Source organism: Channa argus, chromosome 19 (assembly GCF_033026475.1).
Source record: "Channa argus isolate prfri chromosome 19, Channa argus male v1.0, whole genome shotgun sequence".
NCBI lineage: Eukaryota > Metazoa > Chordata > Actinopteri > Anabantiformes > Channidae > Channa > Channa argus.
This window is the reverse complement of record NC_090215.1, coordinates 21,713,209-21,741,158: the sequence shown is the minus strand read 5'-3', so window position 1 is coordinate 21,741,158 and position 27,950 is coordinate 21,713,209. Positions and strand designations below refer to the sequence as shown.

The 27,950-nt window shown below is 41.0% G+C and overlaps 2 protein-coding genes across 11 annotated transcripts in view; both read right to left on the bottom strand.

Annotated features, from left to right (window-relative positions):
- Positions 1-14,597, bottom strand: part of LOC137104394 (receptor-type tyrosine-protein phosphatase mu-like) — a 121,531-nt gene extending 106,934 nt beyond the window's left edge. For 5 of the 8 annotated variants that reach the window (XM_067485480.1, XM_067485481.1, XM_067485483.1 and 2 more), the window contains exon 1: positions 14,333-14,596. In XM_067485480.1, the coding sequence (XP_067341581.1) occupies positions 14,333-14,420 (88 nt within the window). In that variant the 5' untranslated portion in view covers positions 14,421-14,596. Of the gene's footprint in view, positions 1-14,332 lie in introns of all 8 variants that reach the window. The other 3 variants (XM_067485477.1, XM_067485478.1, XM_067485482.1) reach the window with 1 other exon arrangement.
- Positions 14,598-15,932: 1,335 nt separating this feature from the next.
- Positions 15,933-21,820, bottom strand: LOC137104439 (leucine-rich repeat-containing protein 30-like). Of its 3 annotated transcripts, none has more exons than XM_067485625.1 (8): positions 21,616-21,820; positions 20,860-21,048; positions 20,563-20,691; positions 18,549-18,662; positions 17,953-18,087; positions 17,578-17,711; positions 17,065-17,113; positions 15,935-16,943 (listed from the first exon to the last, which is right to left on the bottom strand). In XM_067485625.1, the coding sequence occupies exons 2-8, from the start codon at positions 21,007-21,009 to the stop codon at positions 16,794-16,796; spliced, it is 861 nt and encodes a 286-aa protein (XP_067341726.1). In that variant the 5' UTR covers positions 21,010-21,048; positions 21,616-21,820; the 3' UTR covers positions 15,935-16,793. The 3 variants fall into 3 exon arrangements, with proteins under 3 accessions (XP_067341727.1, XP_067341726.1, XP_067341724.1); XM_067485623.1 differs by having other exon boundaries at positions 15,937-16,943; positions 20,563-20,694; XM_067485626.1 differs by lacking the exon at positions 18,549-18,662 and having other exon boundaries at positions 15,933-16,943; positions 20,563-20,694.
- Between the last annotated feature and the right edge of the window lie 6,130 nt (positions 21,821-27,950).

The window sequence follows — 27,950 nt, the reverse complement described above, 5'->3', positions numbered from 1 at the left end:
GATGTCTCTCAGCTGTCAAATACTAACCAGGAACATGTCCAAAGACTAAAGATCTGGTCTCATAGACTAAGGGGAACCTCTGCTGATGGGTCCTGCAGCTACAGACACTGTGGGTTAATGAAACACTCTGCTTCCAGCCTTAGCTTAGACTCAGGGCCCATGTGAGGACTGATACAGATTATTTTGAATAGAAATAATGGAGCCAGTTAATCTAAAGTTGGTCCTGACGACTCCCCCGGTGCTGGGCAGCTGTGGGAGGATCAACCAGATACCAAAACCACTTGTGTAACTCAGAGTGTTGGAGCCTCCCATGAACTTCTGATAAACTGTGGTTTTTCTCACATGGAAAAGTTATTACAAATATTACAACGTACGTTTTAGGACACATTTGTCTTTCAAGTACGTACTTACTACATGTGTATTTTCACTTTACACAGAATTTCAGTGATATTCAGTGATTCAGTTTGTGAACTGAAATCAGCTCCAACATTTATCTGAAGCTGAATTTTATCAGACACCCAACAATCTAAAGAAGCCGAGTCATTTCTATTTAAAGTGATCCAGTTTGTGCAGAAAACATTTTAAAACCTATTAAAACAACCACAGTATGATTTCTGAATGTGGTAACACACAGCTGCAAAGTGTACCACGTTCCTTTGGTATAAAAGGCAAAAACTGCCCTTTGATGTTTCCAAGTATTTACGAGTAACTGAGTGATTCTCATTATGGTAACATTTCTGTATGGCCCCTCCCCTCCTGTGTCCCTGTGTCTCCTCTCTGAACACCTGCTCATAACCTCACCTGTCACTGGACGTTCACACATGCGCCTACAGAGGATCTGTCTTTAGCTGGTCACTGGTTAGGCTGTAGATTCGTGACAAATAAATGAACCGATTCCTTCTTTTTAGTTATTAAATCATCCACATCGTAAGCGCGCTTTTCTGCTTCAGTTTCCATTTGAAACAACATGACATAAGTTAAACACACATCGTTAACTCAGCAGGTGGTTCTCTATATGTGTGAACGACTTTCAGCTTCTTCTCGTTCTGCCATAAGTTCAGTTTATGTCTTCCTCTTCAGTTTTCATATTTTATTTCTGTCTTTTGTCTTAGTCTTTTCCTTTTGTCCAAGTTCTTTGCCCACTTAGTTTGTTCTTTCTCACGTTACTGTATTGTTTAGGTTCAGTTAAGATATTTTCAGTCATGAGTTTCTCCCTCCACTATAGGAAGTTCTTTTATGGCCTAACTCTTTATCATAACACAGTTTCATGTCTCGCATTTGAGTCAAAACAACTAAATGTGACAGGAATAGTCTTATTAATTATGAGTTACTTTAGTTTAAAAACACTAAAATACTGTTTAAATGCAGGTGTTTTGCATTTCTACACAGTGGTGATAATTTTACAAAAGTAAAAGGTCTGAATACTTGTTCCACCACTGATCAATGTAAAACTAACTATAAATATCCCGAAGATCTGTGATATGGTGAAAACATTAAATACTATTACCATGAGGTTTATAAGACCAAAGAAAAAAGGCTTAAACACAGAAAACAGAGTCTAAACGGTTTCTTTCCGAAACAAAACGGCAGCACTGTCTCAAACTGATGGCTGAGTTCATGTGTGAGTGCTAATGGCCAGCGGAGCTCAGGGTACTTCCTTGCGTCCGCTGTCTATCCTCATCCATCACACCATCAACTCATCACCCAGAGGTCAGCAGCTGTCACTGTCTTCATGTCCTGTCTCAGGCCCCACTACTACCAAAGTCCACTCTGAACCAGGTCAGATCAGCCAGAGCCCATGTGGGTGAATCAATGGTCCTTAGATTTATAGGAGATCTTGAGGAGGTTACATTAGGGGGCGGCTGTAGGGCACCCATCCACAGACCACAGGGTCAGTGTTTCAATCCCCATTCCCTTGTATGGCAGACACCGTCATCATTGTGAGAATGTGGCCAATTACCAGTAGGCCTTTAGAAGGGTTTGAGGTCACAGTGGACCTTTTGACAGTTCTGAGTCTCATTCTCATGGTTAAAGAGGTTTAAATAGTTATTAACAAGGTCCTTTAGATGGCTCTAGGAGAACATAAACAGTCATCTGAGATGGTAGGTGGACTTGCAGGGGATGCTTCATTAGGTTAGACAGGTTCTTTAGAATTTAAATGTGCTTAAAGAGGTCATTTGGAGGGTTCTAGGGATGCTTGGGTTAAGATTAGTATGGAATATTATATTGGTTGTCAATGAAGTTTGATTTGGTATTTAGAAGGATTCAGCAGTTCTTTAGCTGGTGCTTGTAGATTAGAGTGGTTTTTAAGAAGGTTCTTCTGGTAGTGGTGATACCTAGGTAGAAGTTCTAATGGGTAAAGTGGTTGTTAGGATGCTTCTGTGGGTTCTCTGATAAATTAGAGTAGCTGTTCTAGATTCTAGTAGACAGTAGTATCCATTAGTTCTTCTGTGGGTTATTGCAATCATTCCGCAGTTTGGTTTTTAAAAGGCATTAGGGCAGTCCTTTAGAAGGTTCTACTAATGAACATGTAACTTACAGAACCTTACATGGAACCTACAGATCAACAAATACAAAAATGACAGAATTTCAATAATCCAGACTATGTTTAACCACATTCTGCAGGGTTTTATAAGAGCAGAGGGACATAAAGGGGTATCATGATCCTACTAACATGTCAAATTAGTCTGTGAGAAGAAAGATCTCTGGTTCTTACTCTGTCCCCTTAATCCATCAGAGTTCATTCCATCCCTCTGGTTCTAAGGGTTAGTCCTAGCTAAAAAAATGCTCAGATGCTTTACCTTCAGGTGAAGGACTGGTTTGGGGAGCTTGTGAAAACTAAAAGTTTATAACCTTTAAAGAGAAACTTTTAAAGTAAGACATTATATTACATTGACTCATTAAGACCAGAGGCGCCCTCTAGAAATGGCTTATAAAACCTAAGGCATTGTTGGAAAACAGGCCGCTAAAACCTGAGAGTTTTCTGAAAATTGGACAGATGCTCACTAAGACCTCTATTTATCAGCCTCTGTAGCAGCTGGAAACATGAAATAAGAAACAACTGCAAACACCTGGCTTTAAGTTGAAATTACTGATTTTGCTCTAATGTGTATTATAATTTTTTTAATAAATGAACCAATAAAAATTAGATAATATATTCAATTTGTGGCACTGTAAGAAAATTAAATAATTCAGGTGGAAGTGTAACCCTGCATTATCATTAGACAATATCATCATCTTTATTGTTATTGTGAGTCCGTTCCCTGTCTGAAAAACTCTCTAGTCTGAAAAACTCTGAAAAACTCTCTAGTTTTATTTCTGTCACTGTTTAGAAAACACTTGTAATTGCATTCCATCCTAATGTAGAGCAATCTTTACCTCTTTTATTTCCTAATTATCAATGCGTCTTAGAATCTGACAGACTCTAAAATCCTCTTCCTCCTTCACCCTAAGCATGTATCTCATTTTCTATGCTGGATTTTACTTTCCACACCTTATTTTAGCTAATCACAGTGCACTTTATTAGTCACAGGACATAAAACACACACACACACACACACACACACATTTGATGGACTCACATCCTACTTATTCATCACAATCAGTGTGTGCTGCAGTTGATCTCGAGTTTTACTGAACAAAACTACATTTGTGTGTTAACATTTATTACTTCATGTTCTCAACTAGACTGCAGCTACAAGAGTACCGGAAGACCAAATTCTACCTAGTAAAAGTACCAATACAACAATCAATGAGTACTTCAAAGTGGTAGAATGGGACTTAAATTCAAATTTTAGGCAACTCTACTTTATTTAAGGATTGTTTTATCCTTATATTTCTACAATTTTCACTTTATTTCAAATTATTTTAAAATCACTAACAATTCACTGTTCCAGGTGGTCGGATGAGGATTTTATGTATTTTCTTGTAATTAAAATCACTACAGGCTAGACAAAACTGAAACTAATCACAACCAGTGTGTAAAGTAGTTAAATTAGCTCCACGACAGCGGTGAAATGTACTTTCTCCAGAAGGGGTTCAGAAAAAATAAGATCTCCCTCTTAGCAAATCTCACTCAGCAAAATGTCCCAGAGTAAGTAAACCAAACCAGTCCAACAGCAGCGACAGTAAAACATCTCTCCCTTTCTTTTCTAACAAAGGGAACAAACCAGGCGACATTCAGTTTTCAAGCTTCTGCAGAAACACAGCGAGCTGTTCACATACCAAACTCGACTTCTCAGACAATTACCCCAACAAACGACCGGACAATACACGCATTCACACGCACACACACACACACACACACAGAGCGGTGTAAATGTCAAGGATGACACCTCCAGCTCACACCCCCTCACCCCAGCATACAGAAGGTCATCTCTAACCTCCAGCCGTGAGAGGCTGGGGAGGATTTTTCAGGTTGGCAGAGGCTGAAAAGGTCTTCTTCCCCACAGGACACACTCACAGTTCAGCTCACACAAACACACAAGGTAACAGCAGGTGTGTGTCGCTGTCAGTAGCAGAAATACCAACAAAAACACGCAACGAGCAGAGAGCGACACTGGATGATGCGTCTGCTGTCAGGTTTCCATGATGTTGACCAGACTGGATAATGTTTCCACAATTTTCATGTTTTCTGTGGATATGTGCTTTAGGATAGTGAAAGCATCTTGTTCTCAGATTAGCTCAAAGGAACAAAGTGAAGACCTGGGCCCACTGCTGTTATTAAACTGGCAGCATGCCCAGCAGGTCTACACCTGAGAAACTGCTGCTCCAGGATTCAAAGGCTCCACCTACCAAGATCACACAACAATCCATGATTTCTGAGAATATTCTGCTGAAACATGATTGACCTTTCAAAGACAGTAGTCTAAATGTAAACATGGAAATATCAAGTATATCAATGAAAGAACTTCAAAGACGCTTCCCTGAAATACTCACTCTGTTTCCACTCAACATGGTACAATCCCATTTCCCCCCAGAATGTCCACTTCCTCTTAGGTGGTCTTGTCCTGTCCAGAGAAACTGCACCACATATGAGCATGTGAGAATAATCTGGACGTATCATCATGACTGTGGTTGTCTAATGTTAGCTGGGTTAGCATTCTAACAGCATGTGCTCTGTAGCCCAGGCATGCTAGCAGAGGCTAATGCTCCACACCTGGGGAGACCAAGACATTAACCTGCATCCAGAGAGGGACCCTTAGTCCAATTTATCAGATGAAACAGGATAAACTTCAATATTTAAGGAATAAAATGAGAAAACAAAAAATGAAATGATCTTAAGACAGTGTGATATGGATTCATTTAAAGATTAAATTAGATTGATTTAACACTCCCCACCCCCCTGATCTTGATGTTTAGCTGTGCATGGGCTTCTTCACACACATTTGTTCTCTGGATTCAGTTTATTTGTTTTTATTTGCGAATGTGGGAATGGGTTCAGAACAGGGGTTGAGAAAGCCGTCACCTTTCAGGTCACTGTGTAATGTTTTTAGTTTGTGGACACAGAGGATGAGACACGGAGTGTGAAATAAAAGACAAATTGTAATAACAATGAACAAACTGCTGCTCTGTGTGTGTGTGTTGGTGTATGTGTGAGCCATTAAACTCCATCACCAGCTCTCTCGCTCTCTTTTGCCTGCAGCTTCCTTATGGCACTCGACCACTAATGCATATGTGCTGAGAGCCAAGCCTGGGGTTGGGGGTGTGGGGGGGTACTTAGTCCCATCGCTGTCTGCTTTATCCTATCCGTGTCTCCACACACACCATCTCACTGCTATGGCTGGTTAGTTTGTTTCCTTCTTCAGATGATGATGATAGTGATGACATCATCAGATTCAATAAAGGAAATTAAAAGCAGGGTATATTTGTTTAATTGCCAAGTCCATCTGGGTGTGTTCCACCTTTAAGCCTTTTCCCAGAAATGTTTAGTTGTTCCTGATAAAACCAGGTAAAGTCTGGAAAGATGAGGAGGGTCAGACACAAGCTGTTTCACGTGCAGATGAAGATCAGAAACTATCAGAGTCTTTAACTTCTCTTAACCTCAACAAATCCCAGAGGTGGTTCTTGGTTTCCCGCGGCAACGCTCTGACACACATACAGCCAATCATTAATCAGGATCAGCCCAAGGACACACACATCAACGCATATACTCTGACCCAGAAAATCGTCCTAGCTGCAAAGACGTCTCAGAAAGCAGGAGGTCGTCACACACTAAGCACGCTCAGTTTAACGACCTCGCGGTGTCGCCCATGTTTACAGATTGCAGCAAAGACCCCGACCACAGGCTGTGGTTTGGTTCTTATCTAAAAATGTTAAAATTAATCTTTTTTTCTTAAATGGAAGAAATGCTGCAGAGATTTCCCTCACTGTCTGTCAGGAATCCTGCTCGTTTTCAGTTTATCCACTAAATGTAACAGAAGGAAGGTGCTCTCCACAAATTTCTACAACCCCGTAAGACAATTTGTGTGGTAGAACAAAGTCGTCACATAAGTTGTCACACTTAGCTTTAAGTTTTGCTTAAAGCTAGTTGGAGTTCACCTAGTTTGCTGTGAAAAACCTTGATTTAAAGAAAGATTTTAGGAGAAAATTTTTAAAATATCTGACACGTCCGCTGAAGACTGGATGGTAACAGTCCTGTAGTTTGTTTATTTTATTTTTTAGTCATATTCTTACTCCATATTTATTTGCTATCTGGGCCTTCTGACCCTTTAAGTGTCAAATGTTCCGGGTTAATTAACACACACAACAAGACAAACATGAATAATCTTGTTTACAGTTTGGATGTTTCATGAGAAACATGGCGCCAGTTCACCCTTATGCTCAGTGGTTTATTAGCCCAACAAAGTCTTCATTCTTCGAGAGTCCAGCCCTTAAAATGGCCCAGATGGTTCTCACTCGATAGAGGGAGAACACTCCACAATTACATGAATATAATACAATAAATCTTCCAGCTCTTCTATACTATACTGATTGGATCAGATTCTGGGAATAAAAAGAGTCGGTGTGAGTAGTTTTTGCTGCCCAGAAAATGAATTCACTGTTTCAAAGCAGCAGGTTTAAAATGGATGAGATCCTCATCCAGGGTCCCGCAATGCCAGCATGGCCATGTGCTGACTCCTGGGTTTACAGTGGTTATAAAGTCTTCTCCTGCAGGCTCATGGATCAGCACAACACAACACCAGCACATTTATCAGTGTCACAAACACTGAAAGGTTTCTGCATCAATGCCCAAACCTCATGAAGTCATAATCAGAGTCTCAGTTTTACTTAAACATTTCAAATTGACTATGAAATGATCCAGTTGCCAATAAGATGCACCAAAGAGAAGTGTGTTATTTCACTAAAAAAACCATCTGACCAATCCCTGCAGGTCCAGCCTCAGTCACCGGGCTTGAACCCACAGCTTCAAACCATGAGAGAAGACAAACACCTGCTTCAAACTCTGGATCCAGCTCCTCTTCAATATTTAAACACACACTGATATTAGCTGCGTATGAATATTTACCGTAGTAATTTAGGTTAAACAGCAGCTCCTGGGCCTGAAGTCCCTGTAGGCCTTAAAACACACACACGCACACACACACACTCCTGTGATGTGTGTGTTTGCTTGCAGCACTTTGCACATCATTATCATAATGAATATGATAAAATAAGAGAAAGCGTTAAAATCATGTTAAATATTTATCCTCCCTCAGTCTGAACACTTTCTTCTCCTCAGTATTAACCTGGCGTAAAGTCACACTCAGGAGAACATAAAGTTTGATGTGTTCCACATTGGACTGAGGTTCTTTACTTTATCCATTTTCACCAGTTCTGTTTTCTGAAAATGTAGCAATGTGTGGAAACGTCTGGAAGTTACTGAGGCTATTTACAGTGAGGTGATAAAAGGTCAATGTCCACTAACTGTCCTCAGCCCATTCTGTCCAACATCTAAACTAAAACATTAAAAGTGTTTCTGTAAAAGCCTTTGTGAAGCTTCCTACTCTTACTCCTCACATGAAGGCGACACTGACTGGGCTGAATGAAGTTTGCTGAACTGGCAAGAAACATCTTAACACAGATTAAAGTGATAACACACACACACACACACGCTTTAATCCCTGTCTCATTACTTCAACACATACACACACACACACACACACACACACACACACACACACACACAACTTCAAACAATAATCTTGTGAATATGATCAGGGATTTGGGCCAGGACACTAATCAGCCCGACATCTCTGGACAGCGCGGATTAAAAGGCCCAGGATAACACACACAAACAAACAAACACACACACACAGACACACTGCAGTGTTTGTTTAATCTTTTGCTGACTTTATTTCTCTAAATCTCATGTCACAAAAATAATTTGGTTAATCTGAAGATCAGTGTCTCGTTTTGACAAAGACGCTGCCTGCTGTCGACTTCAGGTGTCCTCCCACGCCCGAGCACACACACAATGTGCAGCTATACTGTTTCCTGTGCATGTTAGAAAGCTAAAGACCTCAAATAAAAAAAATGCAGGTTCTTTCCGCAGCTATATGTTTGTCTGGACAAAAATCTTAGCATATTCATTGTGTATAAACTGTGTCACAAAGAAAACAAAAAATATTCATCATTTCATGCTTAAAAACATTCTTGATAGACGATGATTATTCAGGTTATTTCAGTTTGTTTCGTCCCCTCAGCTCCTTCCCAGCTCCTCTTTTTGGCCTTTTTTTTTTTTTACTTTGTCGTTCCTTCCTGCCTTCTGTTGTGATTGAAAGTGCAGAAAATGCAATCTGCATTTGACAGGATTCAGGTTTTCTTACAATTTGATTTTACTGTTTGTATTTTCCTCCCCGTTCTTGTTTAAGGTTTTTTGGCAGAATCTTGAATCTCAGCTTTCTTCACATACGTGAACATGACATGGAGCTATACTGTGGTGCCTTCAGGGACCGGTGGAGACCTTGATCTTCGTCCATGCTGTCTATGAAACACAAATCTTCCTCCATGGCATCAATCTCATCTCACATGTTAAACAAAAGGAGTCTTAATCCCGCTTTCTCTAATCCCCACTCGCTTTGCAGACACTGCATCTGAAGGCAGCGCACTAATCCCAGGGGCCACCGGCGCCCTTCGGGGGGCAGCGGCAGTCCTTTCTCTAACGGCTTTAATCCAACCCGGACCAAGCACAAACACACTGAGGAAGTCCTGATTTATCGAGTGGAAAACTGGAACTTTCCTCCTTCTGTTGCTGCAGATAATTCACGGCTCGGCAGTGGATTTGTGAGGAGATTAAACCATTTTTGAAATAACTGAAATACAAACATATAGCGTGAAACCGAGCGTGAGGTGAGAAATGGAATAAGAAAGCAGAGATTAGCTGCATGTTTTATTCATTTTGATGTTTTGTAGCAGGAAAAGCGTCACATGTGGAGGATGTAGAGAGGTCAGAGATTAGTGTGGGGACACGCTTGGTCTGAAGCTGCTGCTTCAACTTCAGAGGGTCAAATAATAAGATTTAAAGTTGTACAGTTTCCTTCTGAAACACCACAGAAGAAGAAGGAGGTTAAATGAGTCAAACATATTTTATTAACACTATCTATTGTGGGGCAGTTAAATTACTTTTAAGGAAGCAGTTTCCAGGATGGAACAAACCAGTGAATCAGAAAAAAAGCTTCATCTTTTCTACAAAAGATGCTGTGGAGACACACAGTGAATTATTAGATTTTAATTTTATTTTTTTTATTTCTCAGGCAGGTCTTCACATTCTGGATCTGCTGAAGGGGACACTGAGTGGTGTCTAAGTGAATATTGACATGACTTATTTTTGCCTCCATTTTGTGCAATTGTTAGAATGAGCATGCCCTTCCTGACGCAACCCTCCTCAATTTCTACCAGGCTTAGACCAGCACTGCACAGCTGGGGAGGGGAATGGGCTATCAGGGGTACAGTGTCATGCAGTCCCAGGGACACTTTGACATATAGCCAGGGCCGGGGATCGAACCACTCACCTTGTGGTCCGTGGACGACTGCCCTTACCGACTGAGCTTCAGCCACCCCTTACTCTGCAGAGAGCACTAACGGTCTTAAAACAAGTGTGTATGTGTCTGTGTATGTGTGCAGTCGCTAAAAGCCTAAATTGGCTTAAGCAGCAATCTGAGAATGGACACAAGTCATATGATCGCCTTCACACACACACACAGACACACACAGACACTCACACACACACGTAAACTCCTTTAGTCAAATAATAAACACCTTCCACCTGAACTGAACCAAGGTCTAAAACAAAAAAAAATAATTTTTCCACAAACATGTTCACACTGACCTAAAAATCTAAAGAGTATGTTACTCAGCTGCAGCAGCATTTGATACTCTCTCCTTGTCCCCCATCCTGAGGGACACCCCAAAGCCTCCACATACTCTGGATCCAGACTGATTCACTGTGTTATCAAATGATGAGTTTGTTTTCCTAATTTTCTTAATCTCCAGGTGTTTTTTTTCTTCAATTATGTGCAGAAACTTTACCAGCTGAAACTCACATCTAGCTGAATCATTATCAAATCCATTTTTCCAATGTTTTTTGAAAGAAACACATAGATTTTGTTTCCAATATTAAAGACTTGGTTTCACTTAAATGTGATAGAGTTTGTAGTTAAGGAGATTTCAGAATGAGTGAAATGTCAACTGAACACACAGTAATGTGTGTCCCTAAACTGTCCCTCCTCTTACTCCTTAGTGAGGTGTTGAAGGACCATGCAGAGCCTACGTCATTTGTCACTCTTTCTAATATATTCACTTCTTTCTATATTGAGCTGTTCAAATCATCCAGTGAAAAGTTGTGTATTATTATTAGTTTTTGCCATTACCGTGCAGCTGTAACATCTGACAGGACAACACGTCTCAATGGTTGTGGTTTAGGTTTGGGTTTGAGGAGGAAGCTTTGGATAAAATAACCATTTAGTGTCTAGCAGGAAGCATGTGCTGAGTCCATTTTTAGTAAAAGCAGAGGACTAATACCACATACCATGTGATGGTTAGATTTTGGACAGAATACAAAGTTTGGGATTAGAGGGAAGGAGAAACAAAGGAGGACATCTCTGAGGTCTGAGGAGAGATAATTAACTCACTGAGGACTCCACACCCACACCTGACTTCACTGTGTGTGTATTTAATCTGGGAGCTTCGTTAAAAGCCTGACGAGACAGAACAAAGAGCTGACTGCACCCACCTGGAAACACACACATTCTCTAACAGACACACACACACACACACTTCAGAGGAAAAGGTAAAGTCCTGAATCAGCCACAGTCCTGAACCTGGACACTGGGGGTCAGCAGGGACTGTGCTGCTGAGTTAACACTAGCCCTCTAATTACAGACCCCGTCTCTCTGAAAAGGACCAGTCTGCTGTTTTTACCGTTGCTGGCTCAAGACAGACAGTTCCCAGAGAAAATGAAGAAATCTGCAGCAGAAGTATTGTCCACATTATTCACACCTGGCGCCTAGATTACCAACAGTGCACAGCCTCCTACAGACTGAGGTGTCCTATTCTAATACGCACCAATGTCTCCTGGAGCTGGAGTGCACATCCTGAGATCTTGTCTGCACGGCAGGCCTGAGGTTTCAGCTTCCCTGGCCTATACTGACTGTTGACCTGTCCACTGGTAACTGCCCAGTCAAACTCACACAAAGAGACAAACACTCAAATCCACCACAAATTGAGAGACTCAAATCTGCCACAAAGAGACAGAGACTCAAATCCGCCACAGAGAGAGAGAGTCAAAACTGCCAGAGGCAGACCAAAAACCACCAGAAAGAGACAGAAAACAAAAACAAAGACTCAAAACCATCATACATTTCTCTATCTTTAATCTGTTAAATTCAGGTTTATTTGGAGGCTCCCAGGTGTTTTCAGCAACAGAGATTTTAAGGTTCTTGCTCATTATTTAGCTCTTCTTCTTGGACGGAAAAGAAATGTGAAAAGGAAACATTCTGACTCATTAATCCAACACAAAATCAAAGACTCAGACCAACAAGAAGGTAGCAAGCCTCCTCCGAACAAAGCGCTCATTAGCCTCGCTCCATCAGCTGCTTTATTAGGGCATAGCGGCCATCTTGGACCATGGAGAGTTTAATTTCATTCTCGGGTGCTTCACACACAGTCTGTCCCCCCACAGCTCTCCATATGTGCAGCAGAGAGGGACAGACAGGAGGAGACATCAAACACACCCTCAGGCTGCAGACAGTTTTTGAAGAAAGTCTGTCATGTGTTTTCATCCTCAGTCAGACTCCAGTCATTCTATACCAGATTTTAGCCAGAGACACAGTGAGCTGCATGTTTTCAGGCTTTTATCAAATTGTTCTGTTAACAGTACCTGAAGTATCTGTTTATGCCCTGTCTGCAGGACAAACACAGCTGAGGAAAACCTGAAATCACAGAGTCTGAATCACGTTTTGCAGCCTCCTTTCTCTCAGAAAGTGGACTCACGGAGGAGACGTTAAGATCTGCACTGCAGCAACTGGACTTTAACCGTTACTTTAGTGAAGGATGTTCAGGAGCTAAAAATAAACAGTCGACATTTTAATGTCAAAACTTCACAGATTGTTGCTCGTTCAGTCATGATATTCACAGCAGGTTAAATAAAACAAAATAATGAGCGTCAGAGCATCCTTTAATTACTCCGTTGCTAATTGGTTTCCATGAAAACCAGTCAGGAACACTGACAGACTGGTTTGTGCTGCAGCAACACGTCCACATGTCTACGTCTTTGACGCAGTTTGCAGTCAAACTGCAGGACATAAAGATTAAAATCTGCAGGCTGTTTCTATTATTTTGTCCACCCCATTTACAGCAACGAGCATCACCTGATGTGAATCTGTTTAGTGTATGGAAGCTTCAGCTGCAGATTTTGGATAAAATTAAAAATAACTCAAATTAGAATTAGTATTTCTTTAACAGGCATTTTCCTGTGACTGCTGGTGACTACACAAAGTACTACAGGTACTGTGAACATGAGCGATACTAATACTGCAATAAGGTTTAAGTAAAAACACAATTCGTCAGTGATTTACATCATGGTGTAACACGTTAACACTACTGTTTGTACTGTTGGTACTGCTACTTTGGAGTACTTCTGCTTGTGATGGAGTTTGAGCTTAACAAATGCAAAAATGATGATTTGTAATAAAGTTTAATATGAATGACCGATCAGCACTGAAACTACCAATACTAATACTGCACCACTGTCTCTGTGTGTTTTTCTTCTTTACATTTTGGCTGTTCCCTTTCAGGGGTCGCCACATCTATGGAACAATAAACATTCCCATCATGTAGAAGTACACAGAAAAACTACAAACCACAGAATATGATAAATGCCATTTAAAAGCTGGAGTTACTTACTGCAGTAGTATTTGTTGTTTTAATTTACTATCATGCTGTGATGTTGTCTTACAATCTGCAGTTTTCTATTAATTTTTTTTTTCCCTCCAACAGTTCCATGTGTAGTGTGTGCTTGGTACTTCCACTTTGCAGTATTTGTGGTGTGTTTGCAGTATTTATGCCTTCAGACTGTGATGCAGCTCAGGCCTGAATTGGACCTGTAGATTAAGATCTGATAAAAATGCGAAGAATTCTAATGGAGTTCACGTCCCTGCCAGTGATTCCCACAGTCACAATCACGTGAACTCTGCTGGAGATTAGTTTTCCTGGTCTTTAACGTTAAGTCCAACATGTGGACATCCTTATTTGTACTTGAAATCTACTGAAGACTTCTACTGTGAAGCAGCAGTTGCAACCTTAAAGCGGCGTCAGGTTCATGCTGATTCTTAATGTCCAACATGTCACACTGGATGCAGGATGAAGTTGTTTTCATCGTCTCTCAACTGTCCTAAGCATCCCCACGCGCTCTCTCGCTCTCTCTATCTCTCTCTCTTACTCACACACACACTCTCTCTCTCACACACACACACACACACACACACACACACACACACACACACACACACACTGACCTGTAAAAACAGTCCGATTTCTAATGGAGTTGAACATGTCAAACTGGTTCCAGAGACTTCTTTCCTCATTCTTCTCTACTGCATCTTTTTACTATGTTGCTGTTGCCAACACTACTTTGCAGTGCGTTCGCAGTATTTTGTGTGTCTGCAGTATTTCTGCAGTATAAGTGACCATTTATTTCTGGTGTAACGCTAAAGTTTTTCGGAGCGGAAAAACGGGGAGAGAGACAGAAAGGGAGGGGGGACATTTTCCAGCTGGAAACTTGGATGCCGACACACTGAGAAAACAACTGGCCCCATGTTAGCGGCGCCCCCTCCCCCCGAGAACCCGATCCTACCTTTGAAGGTGTCCGCCCGCGTCCCCGTTCCTGCCAGTGAAACCAGTAAGAAAGACGCGGAGAGCAGCAAAGTTCCAGTCCGCTCCATGTTCGGAGCGGGAGCGAAAGTGGCGACAACTCCGACCCACTTCTTCTTCTTCTTCTGCTTGTGCGGCTGCTTCCTGTCTGTGGCTCGGACTCACTCACACACTCAGAGACGGGTTCCCGGGTCTCGGTCTCTCCGGTTCCTCTCCGGTTTCTTTTTCCTCCGGTTCCCCTCAGAGGGAGCGAAAGAGAGAGAGAGAGAGAGAGAGCGAGAGCGAGTGCAAGATAGAGAGGGGGGTAGGGGTGACGTCACGGGGGGGGGCAGTTTAGGATGTTCACGTTTTAATTTTTCATATGAATTTTAGAATATTTTACTTTTTTAGTTTTCCTGACTTATAATGCGCGTTACAGTTTTTTTGATTATACTGTTTTAATTATTTTAAAGAAATGTTTAAGTTGGGTTAAGTAGTCTTATTTTTATTTTACTTAATCAGTTAACTATTTACATTTCTTATAATTTGTAAAATTAATTTGTTGTTGTTGTTTACATTTGTACTTATTTGTTATTATTTATTTTTTTATTTCTATTATTGTTTGATCTTATAGTTTTAAAATAGCTGATGTTTTATTTTATTCTCCTTGTTTTCTCGCGTTTATTTTTCACTGTAAAAAAATGTTGAGCAGCTTCTTTTACATCTGCAGCCGTTTGACCTCACGATGCTGCTACCTGCTGGTCTGGTTCTCTACAGCGCCAGTTCTGTTATATATATACATTTATTTTTTGTAAAATAAACTGTAAAATTACAATGGTAACAATTAGTGATGGGGCTGACTAACGTTTTGTGTGTGTTTCATGTAATGTAGTTACCTACATTATACATTATATTACACCTAAACTTTGAAGTGAGTTAATGAAACTGAGTCTGAACTTTGATAAAAGTGACGACTCTGTAACTAAAAGCAGCTTGTTTTATTTTGTAGTAATTTGTTGCCTCCTGCAGGTAATACTGAGTAACACAGGGGAAGGTGGCACCCTTACTGCTACTACTAGTCGTGTTGTCATCATTATTATTGCTGTTGTTTATTAACAATAACAATTAAGGAGGCCAAAAGTATTTGGACAGCTGTCTCTTGTTCTAGCATTGTTTTCCTGCTGTAGATATTTATATCTATGTTGATTTTGTTTACTTATTTGTTTTTCTTTTATATGCAAGTTCACTTTCATTTCATGTTTTAGGTGGTATTTTCAAATATTTAAATTATATTATTTCGTGATTTTGTATTCATGATTTTTTCTATAATATATTATTTTGATACTCTAACTTATATTCATTAATAATTTAATAACATATCAATTCTATTTGTACTTTGTCTTATTTGCTTGCCCAGCTCCATAAAGAAAAAAAACCCTGGGGAGACACAAATAATGAATCATGACATATTACAGCCTCCTTTATTCTAATGCATGCACAGTGTTTCGTTTTTTGTTATATGAATCATCAGAATGAGCAGCAAAATTCCAGACACCAAAAGCATAAAAGTAGAGGCATGTTACATGATCACATATGGTTACGTATTTGCCTCTCTACATGCTTTTATAGATGTGATGTCTATCCAGATGTGTTTGTGTTTTCTAACATGAAAAAAGAAACTCACAGTCAAAGTTTCATGAAGTCACATTTTATTACGGTTACTTACTGTATCCACATCAGTCTCTTTAGTATCTACAGGAAATCTGAGGTAGTTTTAAAGCACAAGTCCCCACAAATACCAGTGTCAGGGTCCACCTGGTGACCTTCACTCACATACTGTGGCCCAAAGCTGGTGTAAATCAACCAGGCTTCACATTATTAAGCTAAGTCCATCTGCCAAGTTGGAGAATTGAGAAATTCTCAGTCAAACTCAGTTTGATCAGGCTGAAGCAACCACAAGTCGTCTCTTACGTTTTATAAACAGTTAAATGAAAAAGTAACTGCACTATTAGCAATTATCTGCTTTTCTGCATAAATTGGTCATAAAATGTGAGCATCATGATTTGGGGCTGATTTGCTGCCTCTAAAGCTGGACCTTTTGTCATTGTGGAGGGTAAAATGACTTCCCTATTATATCAAGGTGTTCCACAGGACAAAGTCAGGGTGGGCGTCTGAAACGCCAAAGAAGCTGGATGCAGCAGGACAATGACCCTAAACATGACAGAAAATCTACTACAGAATGGCTTCAGGGACAAAAAATTCACTAATCCAACAATCGTGCCTGTTTGTATTTTTTCAGCTTAGAAATATTGTCTTTGTTGGTCATTTTATGACCAAGTTAATCACAACAACAGACAAGTGCAAACAGTGCTGTCTCTTTTTCTTGTCACTGTATACATGAATTGAAAGCAAACTTGTTAGGTGTGACTGCTCCACCATGTAGTTAAAAAGCCCCGCCCCCAACTCTACCCAGCTTTCAGGTAGTTAAAGAGGGCGGTGATCCCACCCTCCAGCACCTCCTTGATAGGCTTAAGCAGCGGATTGTGGACAATGTGGAGTCCTTTATCCAGAGGGTGGCAGGCCAGCTTCTCCAGCCGGGACAACTGGTGCATTTCCTGAACACAACATCAACATCATCAACATCATCATCAAGTTCACTTCTACACGACATACAGCAGTGTTTCCAGGTGTATGTTTTGAATAAAGTAACTGCAGCTGGTCTGTAAAGCCTCTCACCTGTGGTACGTCCTTAATGTTGTTAAAGTCTAGGTTCAGCAGCTCCAACCTGGAGAAAATCAAACCTTGTTGTTAGGTAATGAAACTTCTGACAGGTGTGAGGTAAAATGAGCAGGCGGTTAATTTCAGATGGGGTTACCTGAGTTTACAGGTGGATGTATCAGCTGGGTTTACCCAGTGAGGTAGACAGTTACATTATGTTACCTAATGAGGTACTAGGAGAATAAGATGGGGGTCAATCTACTGAGGTAGGTTACCAGGTGAGGCTAGCTGCACTTCAATATCTCACCAGGTAAATAAAGGATAACAGAAGCCATATCACCTGATGAGGCAGAGTTAACTTAACTGTTATTGTTATAGTGATGTAATTGTTACATAGTAAAATGGTCACCAAGGTTACCTGATTGACTGGGGATATCAGATAAGGTTACCTAGACAGGTGGGGTAGGTGGTTACCTGTTAAAGTAGGATTACCTCGTAAATTAGGGTAACCTGAGGTTAAGGTGGAGTTACCTGGTGAGGTAGCAGATGGCTTTGGGCAGAGAGTAGAGACTGTTACCTTCCACAATGAGGATCTTGAGCTCCACTAGAGACTGAATGTTCTCTGCCAGGTTCTCCAGATGGTTACAGGCCAGATGCAAGAACACCTACAGGGACAGAGAAAATGACAGACAGCTAGATGAGGCACATCAATGATGTAGCTTAAAACAAATTAACTAAAACTAACCAGGATCATTCAGCATTTTTTCTCCCTGAACATCTGATTCATTTCTAACTTTAAGTCTATGTACTTAATTAACCTGACAGGAACCTAATCATCAAAAGAATGAATTGTCTTCTGAGACTCCATCAGTTTTCGTGTCAGCAGTTTTCTATCTAATAACAAACCAGGGCCTTCATGTTGTAGACGCAGCCTGGGATATGAGCAATGTGGTTGTGGCTGAGATTGAGTTTCCTCAGTCTGGTCAGATTGGCGAGACTATCTGGCAGGTAGGACAGTTGGTTGTTGGCCAAACTCAGCACCTGAGAGACAGAAGCACTGTTAGACTGAGGAGACACTAAACTTAGTCATGTTTTATTCCCACACCTTGTGAATTTGGAGACTCTCCATTTGTCCTTGGTGGAGTTCCCCAAGGTGCCATCTGAGGTCCTGTTTAATTCTCCCTGTATATTCTTCATTTAGGCTGTGATTTTACAAAATAAATTTTTATGCACTAGTACGTAGATAATACTCTGCTGATTCCCTGTGATACAAACTGAACTTTCTTGATACTGTTTAATCCTGAATGACTGAACCCCTCTCATAGCACATGGTGCTAATCTTCTCTGTCCCATACTTTGTTTTCACATCTGTCTGTAAATGTCAAAAGCACTGCAAACAAAGCACGTGTCATCCTGGGATCTAGTTATTAACACTACATTTTGCCACCTTGAATCTAGTGTTTTACCAGCAGTAGAACTATTTTTAGCATTATTTTCAGTACCTCTAGCTGTGTACAGTCTCCCAGCTCTTCAGGAACTTCAGTCAATCTGTTTCTGTATACGAATAAAACTCGGAGTCTCCTCAGCTGGCCGATCTCTGCCGGCAGACTGCTCAGCTGCACACCAAACAGAAAAAAATAAAGTGCTGTTTCTAAGTCCCAGATGAAGAAGGGAGGGGAAATGAGGACAATGAAAAGAAACTGGCACCTGGTAGTTTAAAGAGGAATTATAACCTTAATTTATCCAGGAGACAGAGCGGCTGCTTAAGGATCAGGTGAAGGTGCCTGTCTGCCTCACTTGTGGGCACCTTGACAGACACATACCATAGCATGCAAACACTGGTTTCAGTTTCATAGTGATAATGAGACATTTAAGGGGGCGTTCAACCAAATGAGACATGCAGATCAGTTTACATGCCACACCAGGTCCTTTTGGAAACAACTGTGTCATGTCCTCTGTGACTCTGGACTAACTGATAAAATAACCCTGACAGTAATTAAGGTTGTTTACCAGGCATGGGGGCTCTGATAAGAGACACCATCCAGGTGCACAGAACCCCATTTCTTTGGACTGAAAGACAGAATACTATTTTCTGCCCCTGGAGTTCTGCTTTGGGTGACAAACAGCAACATTTACATAAAAAAATTAATTCAATGTTTTTCTTTACTAAAGCGTGAGATTCACCAAATATAATAACAAATTATAACATATTATTATGACTGATAAAAAAGTCAGCTGGGAAAGATTTTGAAATAATATGAAATTACCAAAGAAAATTAGGATTTAAACTTTATTCTTATATACTTCTTAGCAATTAAATGGCTAAATACATTTTTGGTTCAGAAAACAATAATAAACATAAAAAGTGTATTTTACTATGAATAACAGCGCTGACCTGTTGGTTTGTTAACATTACAGTTAACAAACATTAAATTTAACATAAAATTGTGTGTACATGAATAGGGTTAATGTCTTTGATAAAGTCTTTGATTCAGACATTGTCACTGCAAAGCATCAAAGCTCTGATATGTATAAGTGTATCATCTGCATAAAACTGGACCATAACTGAACTGGTTAGAAATGTTCAGATATCTCCAGAGATGTTCAACTGGGTTCATGTCTGGACTCTGGCTGCACCACTCAAGGACATTCACAGAGTTGCCCCATAGCCACTCCTTTCTTATCTTGGCTGTGTGCTTAGGGCTGTTGTCCTGTTGAAAGATGAACAGTCACCCCAGTCCAGAGTGCTCTGGTTTTCATCAAGGATGTTTCTATACATTGCTGCATTCATCTTTTCCTCGATCTTGACTAGTCTCCCAGTTCCCCACAGCATGATGCTACCACCACTGTGCTTTACTGTAGTGATGGTATTGGCCAGCTGGTGAGTGGTTTTCTTTAGACACTTGGCATTCAAGCCAACAATTCCTTGGACTTTGTGTCTTGGTTTGTACTCTGACATGCACGGCTAACTGTGGGAGCTTATATAGACAGGTGTATCCTTTTCCAAATTATGTCAAATCAACTGAATTTCCCACAGGTGGACTCCAATCAAGTTGTAGAAACATCTCAGGGATGATCAGTGTAAACAGGATGCACTATAGCTCAATTTTGAGTTTCCTGGCAATTACATTTTACATTTTCAATAAATTTGCAAATATTTCAAACAAGCTTCTTTCACATTGTCATTATGAGGCATTGTTTGTAGAATGTTTGGAATAAGGCTGTAACAAAATGCGCAAAAGCATTGTGAATACGCTTTCTTTTTTTTTTGGATGCACCTACACTGAAGGACTTTTTGACTGACAGTATTAACACTGTTTATTACACTAGGAGCGATATTATAGTTGTTTTTTATGAAACCCACAAAATAATCTGGAAAAGAGTTATTCCTTTCTTTTGAATTAAAGAGGAAGCTTCTGGGAACTTAAAAGTGAAGTACAGAAAACTGTCTTTGACCTGTGTCTGGTGTTGTGGATATACCCGTGGAGAATCGAATAGACACAGGCAGATATTTACTTGGTTACCCCACAGATTGAGGACCACCAGGTTGGAGAGAAGAGCCAGCTGAGGTTGAAGAACCTTTAGACTGTTGAGAGACAAATTCAGCTTCTCTAACTCCACCATCTCCCACAGTTCATCTGGGATCTTCTAGACAACAAGAAGAAAATCAATTGGAGGACTCTGTTAGGCGTCCTCTAAAGTCAGGCATACTAAATGAATCCATGTGTCTTTGTAAAATATTTGGCTCTAGAGTCTTTGCCACAAAGTGATGACTTGCAGATCTAAGTGCTACATCTCATCATGCTGCCATACCTTCAGTCCTCGACGGGCCAGACTTAGGATATTGTATCCAAACTGTTTGACAGTGAAACGTCGGATTCTGTCTGCTGACATCAGACTGTCCTCCCTCCTCACGCTCCTCTTATCCTCCTTCCCCTCTTCCATACACACTGCTCCCCCCATCCCTCTCTCCACACCTTGTTTGTTAAGCCTCACCTGTCACTAGAGAGATGTTCAAACACAAAGCGTAAGGATGAAGATAATGAAAAAACTCTACCATCCAGGTTTACAATACTATCAAGGCATCACTATTGCAGGTCTTGTTTTACTGGTGTCTGGATAGAACATGAATCTCCAGATGTTGTACCACTTTCCAGCCACTAAGATGTTTTTCTAATGTCCAAATAACATACAGTTTTTAACTCTTTTGTCCAGGTATTACTAACCCATCCAGATAATTTTCTTTTTCTAGATGCTATTGTACTGTTCTGATAAAACACTTCTGTTCAGATGTTTGCCACTGTCCACATGTTGCCCCACTGTTCTATTGTTTTTCTGCTTTCCTGATGCTTGGATGTTTTTGTCTTTGCTTCAGACAACTATTACTGCAGGTCGAAAACAAAGACTTTGAATCTACATCAATCATCAGTCTGATGAAGTCACCTGCATCTCTTTTATATTTAAAATGTCTGACTGTTTTTTCAACACCATATACCATTTTAAACCATAATTTCCACAAATTCAAATAAAGGAGAGCTGGGAGTATGAACAAACAATTGTATATCATACCTCATAAAACATTTGCTTGTCTTCATTCACATGTTGAGTAGAAGAAATGTCAGACATCCAGGGTCCAGGTAGTGGTGGGTGCCAGTGCAGTCACTAGATTGTACAATTGATTAGCTTATTACTGAGTCCACTGTGTAGCCAACTGATTGAGTTTTGTCTGGACAGCAGAGAAAGGACTTCAGGGAGTGTTTGGAGACCTGGTCTATTTGAGGACGAGTGTGGACAGACAACTTGATATCATCTTAACACACACAGTTGCTGCTGTCAATCACATGGTTGATTACAGGCTGCAACACACACTTGTTTCAAACAAACCATATATGTACCATAAGTGACTCAGTGGTAGAGTATAGGGTTGGGATGCAGAAGGCTGTGGGTTCGAATCTCACCCAACCAGGTGTGGCCTTCTATTTGTTGCCTTTCTCCTTTGTATTCTGTTGTCTCCAAATAAGAGCAGGTGATATAGAAGCAGAAGTTGGAGATTTGGCTAAAAATCTGTTTCTGCTGAGTATGATCATGAATGACATCCTGTTTTTTTCTTTTTACTGGCTTTGGTCACTTCAAGTATGTGTGTATTCGACAGTGCAGTGTAAAGCTGAGTGCAGGTTACTATGGAGTCTCAGCCCATGTGTGGTGCAGCAGCTCCACCTGCTGTCCAAGGCTTAAAAGGGACATCCCTCTCATTGTTCCTAGCGCCGTTCAAACTTCTTTCCAATGTCTGCTTGATAGCAGCTCATTCTAAACATTCCAATTTTAATTGTTTATGTAATCTGTCCTTTTCTAGGTCTACAGACTGTTGTCTTGGAAACAACAGTCTGTAAGGAAATTGTGGGGGAACAACCACTTTATCTAGAGCATAGACTGTACCTGTGAATGGCAGTAACTTTCCTCTGGTATCTCATAATGATGACATCTTCTGTGTAGACACAGTGACACAGTGACACAGTCAGGTACAGATATATTCAGATATTGACCTAATTTTTATTAAACTGTCTCTTATTGATTTTGAAATTCAACGATTCTGCTGGTGTCCCCGGGTTTGAAGCAATGTGTTTTCCAGCGTGCAGCTACTGGTCCTACCAACCTGCCCGATGTTTTGTTATTGCTGTGTTTCTCCTTTATTTTCTCTTTTCACTTTCCACTCACTCCGACCGGTAGCTGGCAGATGGCTGCCCACCCTGAGCCTGGTTCTGCTGGAGGTTTCTTCCATTAAAGGGAGTTTTTCCTCTCCACTGTTCCCTAGGGGTTGCTCAAGGGGGAATTGTTGGGTTCTCTCTATACATCTTTATAGTCTTGACTTTATGCTGTAAAGTGCCTTGAGATGACTTTGTTTTGAATTGGCGCTATATAAATAAAGTTGGATTGGACTGAATTGAATTGAAATTATTTCAAAGTTCCCCTTTCTCCTTCTGCAGGTCTCGCAGTGGCTGGAAACTGACTGACCACCAGTCAGTCATTGGCAGAGAGCAGTTATTGTGATTAGCTGGGGAGGTTGCAGCCAGTGAAAGTCTATGACAACACGATTAGTAGATAACTGAACATTTACTGTTTTGGAAAGGTAACCAGGGCAAAGCGTCTTTCATCTAAAAAGAACATCTGAACAAACCACTGGATTTTCTGGAACAATGTCCTATGGACAGATGAGACCAAAGTGGACTTGATTGGCCTTAATGCTTCAGAGCCATGTTTGGTGAAACCAAACACCAATTCAGCAGAAACACTTCATACTGTCAAACACAACAGTGCATTTGGGTGATGATTTGAACTTGTTTTGCAGCCACAGGACCTGGGAACTGTGTTGAACATGAGGAGGATTCTGGAGGTAAATGTGAGGATATCTGTCCAACAGCTTAAGCTTGGTTGAAACTGGGTCATCCGACAGGACAATAATCTAAGCAGACCAGTAAATCTATATCAAGATCCTTCCACAGTGATGAAATACGATCACATAATATTTATACTACACAAGCAACAAAGCATTAACATAGTTCCGCTGAGAAAAGGCAGTGTATTTTCTGAACCACCCACCCATCCCAATCTCTTCCAATCATTGTATATTCTCACTCTTTTACCACATCACCAACCTTCAGCTTTGCTTGTGTCACAAAAATTACGTAAACTAGAGGTCATCACATTATAAGTAATTATTGTTGGTCACCGGAATCTGCTGCAACTACCTGGAAGCATCAAATCACATGTAAATATATTAATATCTATGGTCTGTCAGTGATAACACCAATACACTATCACCTGCTCAATATACAATCTGAGCTCACTGATTGGAGGGTTCTCAAAGTGCTCTCTGAGACTTGTAGTTGGACCTTTGTATTAAAGTGGATGAGGTCACTGTGCGTTTTGACATTTGGTCATTTCAGCTGAGTTTGGTTTATTGTTTGCTCTGGTGGTTCAACAGGAAACTCACTGGCAAACCAGCAGAACAAGTATGGAGACGACACGACAATGAGTCATCGCTCTTCATTCCTGCACTGCACTGTTTGAGCTGTCAGTGCCACACCTCTCAGCTGAAAGCTCTGCTGTCCAAAATTACTCCTTCATAAAACAGGTCAGTCAAAGTTATCAGTCTGCAGTTTCTGCTTTGAATCTGAAGAACAAATCATGTTCATCCAGTTCATCCCAGATTTGCTGGTTCTCCCAAAGTCATATTGATATTATCAGTTTGATGTTTAATCATCAGTGAAATGATAAAGACAGTTATTTGGGTTTGTTTTATCAGTACGTCTATCAGCATTGGGTTCACCCCAAAGTTCACAGTATCACTTTTGAGCAGTCAAATCCACATTACCGAGATCAACAGCTTACTATATATTGAGACCAAGTCAAGACCCTAAGACCAGACCGATCAAATCTATCTATATATATATCTGTGCAGTATTTGCTATGTGTCTGGTCTTGGTCTTGGGTCGTTAAGGTGGTCTTGACTACAACATTAGCACTAAACAACCACACAGGATGTTGTATTACACATTGTAGCATTTTCTGAAATACGGCAGTAGGCGTCTGTTGGATTAGCACCCTAACAGTGGCAATGATGATGATCTAGACTCTAATGACAAGACCTACTGACTACTTTCAGATCCAGTTTCCCCATCATTCATTAACATTATTTTTGCCAAACTAGTGTCTGTTAAACTGGCAAACCTGAGCTAAGCCCAAACTTAGCTGACTAGCAAAAAATTTCATGTCGATGGATATGTTCCCAATTACTGATCTATGTAATGTGGTCTAGTTTGGACCAAACTTTAGATAATTTACCTGTTTAAGTTCAGGTGTGAAGCTTGATGAAAGCTGGAATTCATGGAGAAATATTAGTTGTTTCATTAGAAAGGTTCAACATGTGTTTAAAGAAGCAAACAAATATTGTTACAGTCCATTCTTCACTACTGCATATTAGAAGAAATTAAGCCATCTGAATGAAAATATGAAATTGTTTGGAATATCATGAATCCCACTCCTCCTCAGCATTGAGGATGTGAGATTCATGATTTTCCTTGAAATCCCACAGGAGACATCTAAGTAACAAAAGACACCCGTCACTTGTATGTTCCAATACTTTTGCTTAGTTAAAATGTGGCTGATTTGATACAAATGTTGTTACATTATCTGTTGTTTAATTCATCAAGGTGTGAACATCATCAAATAAAAGCTAAAACTCTTAAATTTGTATCTCCTGTTTACATTACTTCTGGAGGGGACTGTATTTGTTCAAACCATTTAAATACTTTAAACATACTAAAAGTCGAATTCAAAGCCGCTGTGGTTAATTAAAGTCCAGTTTCCATACTCACATGATTTGTTTGTGGGGGCTTTAATCTAATTCTTCTTGTTAAACGTGTAGTAAAACAAGCCTACAGTTGAGTGGAAAGTGAACACATCTGACATTTTAGCTGCTGTGTTAAGCCTAGTTTCTTGCTGCTCTGGAGTGTGTCTTTGCCTTAACGATTCTACCTTCGTTAATATATTAGTTCTTTCTAGTTCGAGCTTAGGGCATGCCTTTCGAAGCTGCAGATGCTACAGAACTCGTTCTGAACTTCCTAGATCTCCTTAAGAACTCTGCAGACTCACTGTCCTCAGGAGCAACACTCTCATCTGCCTTACGTGCTTCTTCGTGAGGAAGCTGTTAACCAGCGTGCAACATCTTCACCAAGTTGTCTGACTGTGTTTAACTTCGGCTCAAACCAGTCTTTCTGATCAGTTTTTATTACTTCTTTGAGCTTAACCTCATATAATGTTTTTTGAGTGAGGTATTTATGCTACAAAACTCACCAAATAATTGGTTGAACTCTGGGAACAGCTCAGTTTCCACCACCTTGTAGCAGTCCTCATCCATGAGATGGTGCATTTTGGTCTTTTGTTTCTGTCATAAGCCGAAACTCCCGTTACATTTCCTCCCTTTGGATTTTTATTTTGTAGCCCCTTTTACCCACTTCCTGTTCCTAGTCCTGTTCTTTAGCTTACCCTTTGTTATCCCTCTTTAGTGTTTGCTCCTGTTCCCCTCACTATTTCCAAGTCCAGCCTTCCTCACAGTCCCCTGTCAGATCCTCATCATCTCACTCCCAGCCAACACTCTGAACTCTTGGTTTACCTGATCGTAGCAATCCTTTCTCCTGTGTATTAGACTCTGTTTTCCAACTTTTCGTCTGAGGTTTGATGTATTTCTGTTATTTAGTTTCCTTAGCCTTTTCCAGTGTTTTCATTCAGGTTTAGTAGTTTACGTTTCCCCTCCATGTCCTATTTCATTTGGTGTGTTTCTGTTCTGTTTCCTAGCCTTTTTCCGTTTGTTAATTTTTTTGTCTCACATCCTTGTCTTTTTATTCCTGAGTCTTTTGTAGTGTTAATTTTGGTTAATATGTATCCCTCCTGTTGTCGATATTAGTTCTCTTTGGCGACTTGTTTTCTTTAAGTTAACTCCTCCAGTGTTCGTTCAGTGGATTGTTTTGTGTTAGTCTTTTATCTGTCTTGATCCTGTTTTTTTGTACCCTTGTAGGAGCGATTTCTGTTTATCGTTAAGTTCAGTCCCTCTCACAGTCTCCTCACTTGGGTCCACCCTCGCCCTAACTCTGATAGTAGGATCTGGCCAAATATTGGGCCCTGAGACGTGTGAGAGGGGGCAACCATGGGCCTATCTGAAGAAATCGCGTTTTGGCTTCAGTTTAGAGGGCAGTCAGACTCTCAAGGTTGTTTTTTTGAAAACCCCAGCCATGTTTTTTTAGAGAGGCACATCGATCCTTATTATTTCAAGGGCCTCAGACATAAGAGGAGGTCCAAATTTCAGACCAAATTGCTAGTCTCTGATACTCCTCAGTCTGCATCTGTTCCTGATTGTATTTCTGGGCCAGCTGACGCTGCTTCTGCCCCTGACACTACCACTGACACTAGCCCTGAGCCTGCCATGGCACCTCCCGTCTCCAAGCCAGCCAGCTGCGCCCACCTGTCCCTGTTTTGGCTCCTGTAGAACCTACTCCACAGACGCCTGAGATGTCAGCTCCTGTTTCAGGGCTAGCTTTGTGTCCGTTCGATGCTTTCCCTGATTCGTTCCTGGATATAACAGACCAGTCAGCCACCGACCCTCAGGTGGATGATACCTCCGTGTGCAGGAAACACGCAGCCAGACATCGAAGGTCCTGTCATGCCAGCTCCTCCAGAACCATGGATCCTCTCTCCAGTACCACCCCAAAATCTAACACTATATACGTACTATATACAGGTTATACCAGCTCCGGACATTAACCAACAGGATCAATACCCAATCATCCATCAGCTGCTGGGGTACGTCTCCATAAGACCATGACCTTCTCTATGGATCCTGAGGCTCACCGTTCAGCAGCACAACAATTGGTAGAGATTATCAGGTCCAGATCGTGGTTGTTGAGCCTGTATGGGGTGCCCCAAATACGGGAGTTTGGATGAGGAGAACCTTACCGTCCAGAACTGTGCACCTGCTTCTAAGTTGACCAATATTCCACCTGTTCAGGTTTCCAAGCTCACAAGCAGTCCACCTGAACTGGCTCCTAGCCTGGCCGACACTCCTGAGCCTCAGACTCAGATCTTGCTCCGGCACATGCCTCCGGGTTGCTGGATGCCTCGCCCCGCCTCAATCTGATCCTGTTCCTGTTTGATTCTCCGGGTCAGCCGAGGTCCAGCCTGGTTCTGTTCCTGATCCTATTAGAGTCTCCGGGTCAGCTGAGGTCCAGCCCAATTCTGTTCCTGTTCCTGGCTCTGGGTCGGCCGAGGACTGGCTACTACCCGGCCCCCGGAGGGCTTCAGCCGACATCGCCGGCCACCAGGCTGGTTCCTTGCCAGACCTCCTGTCCGGC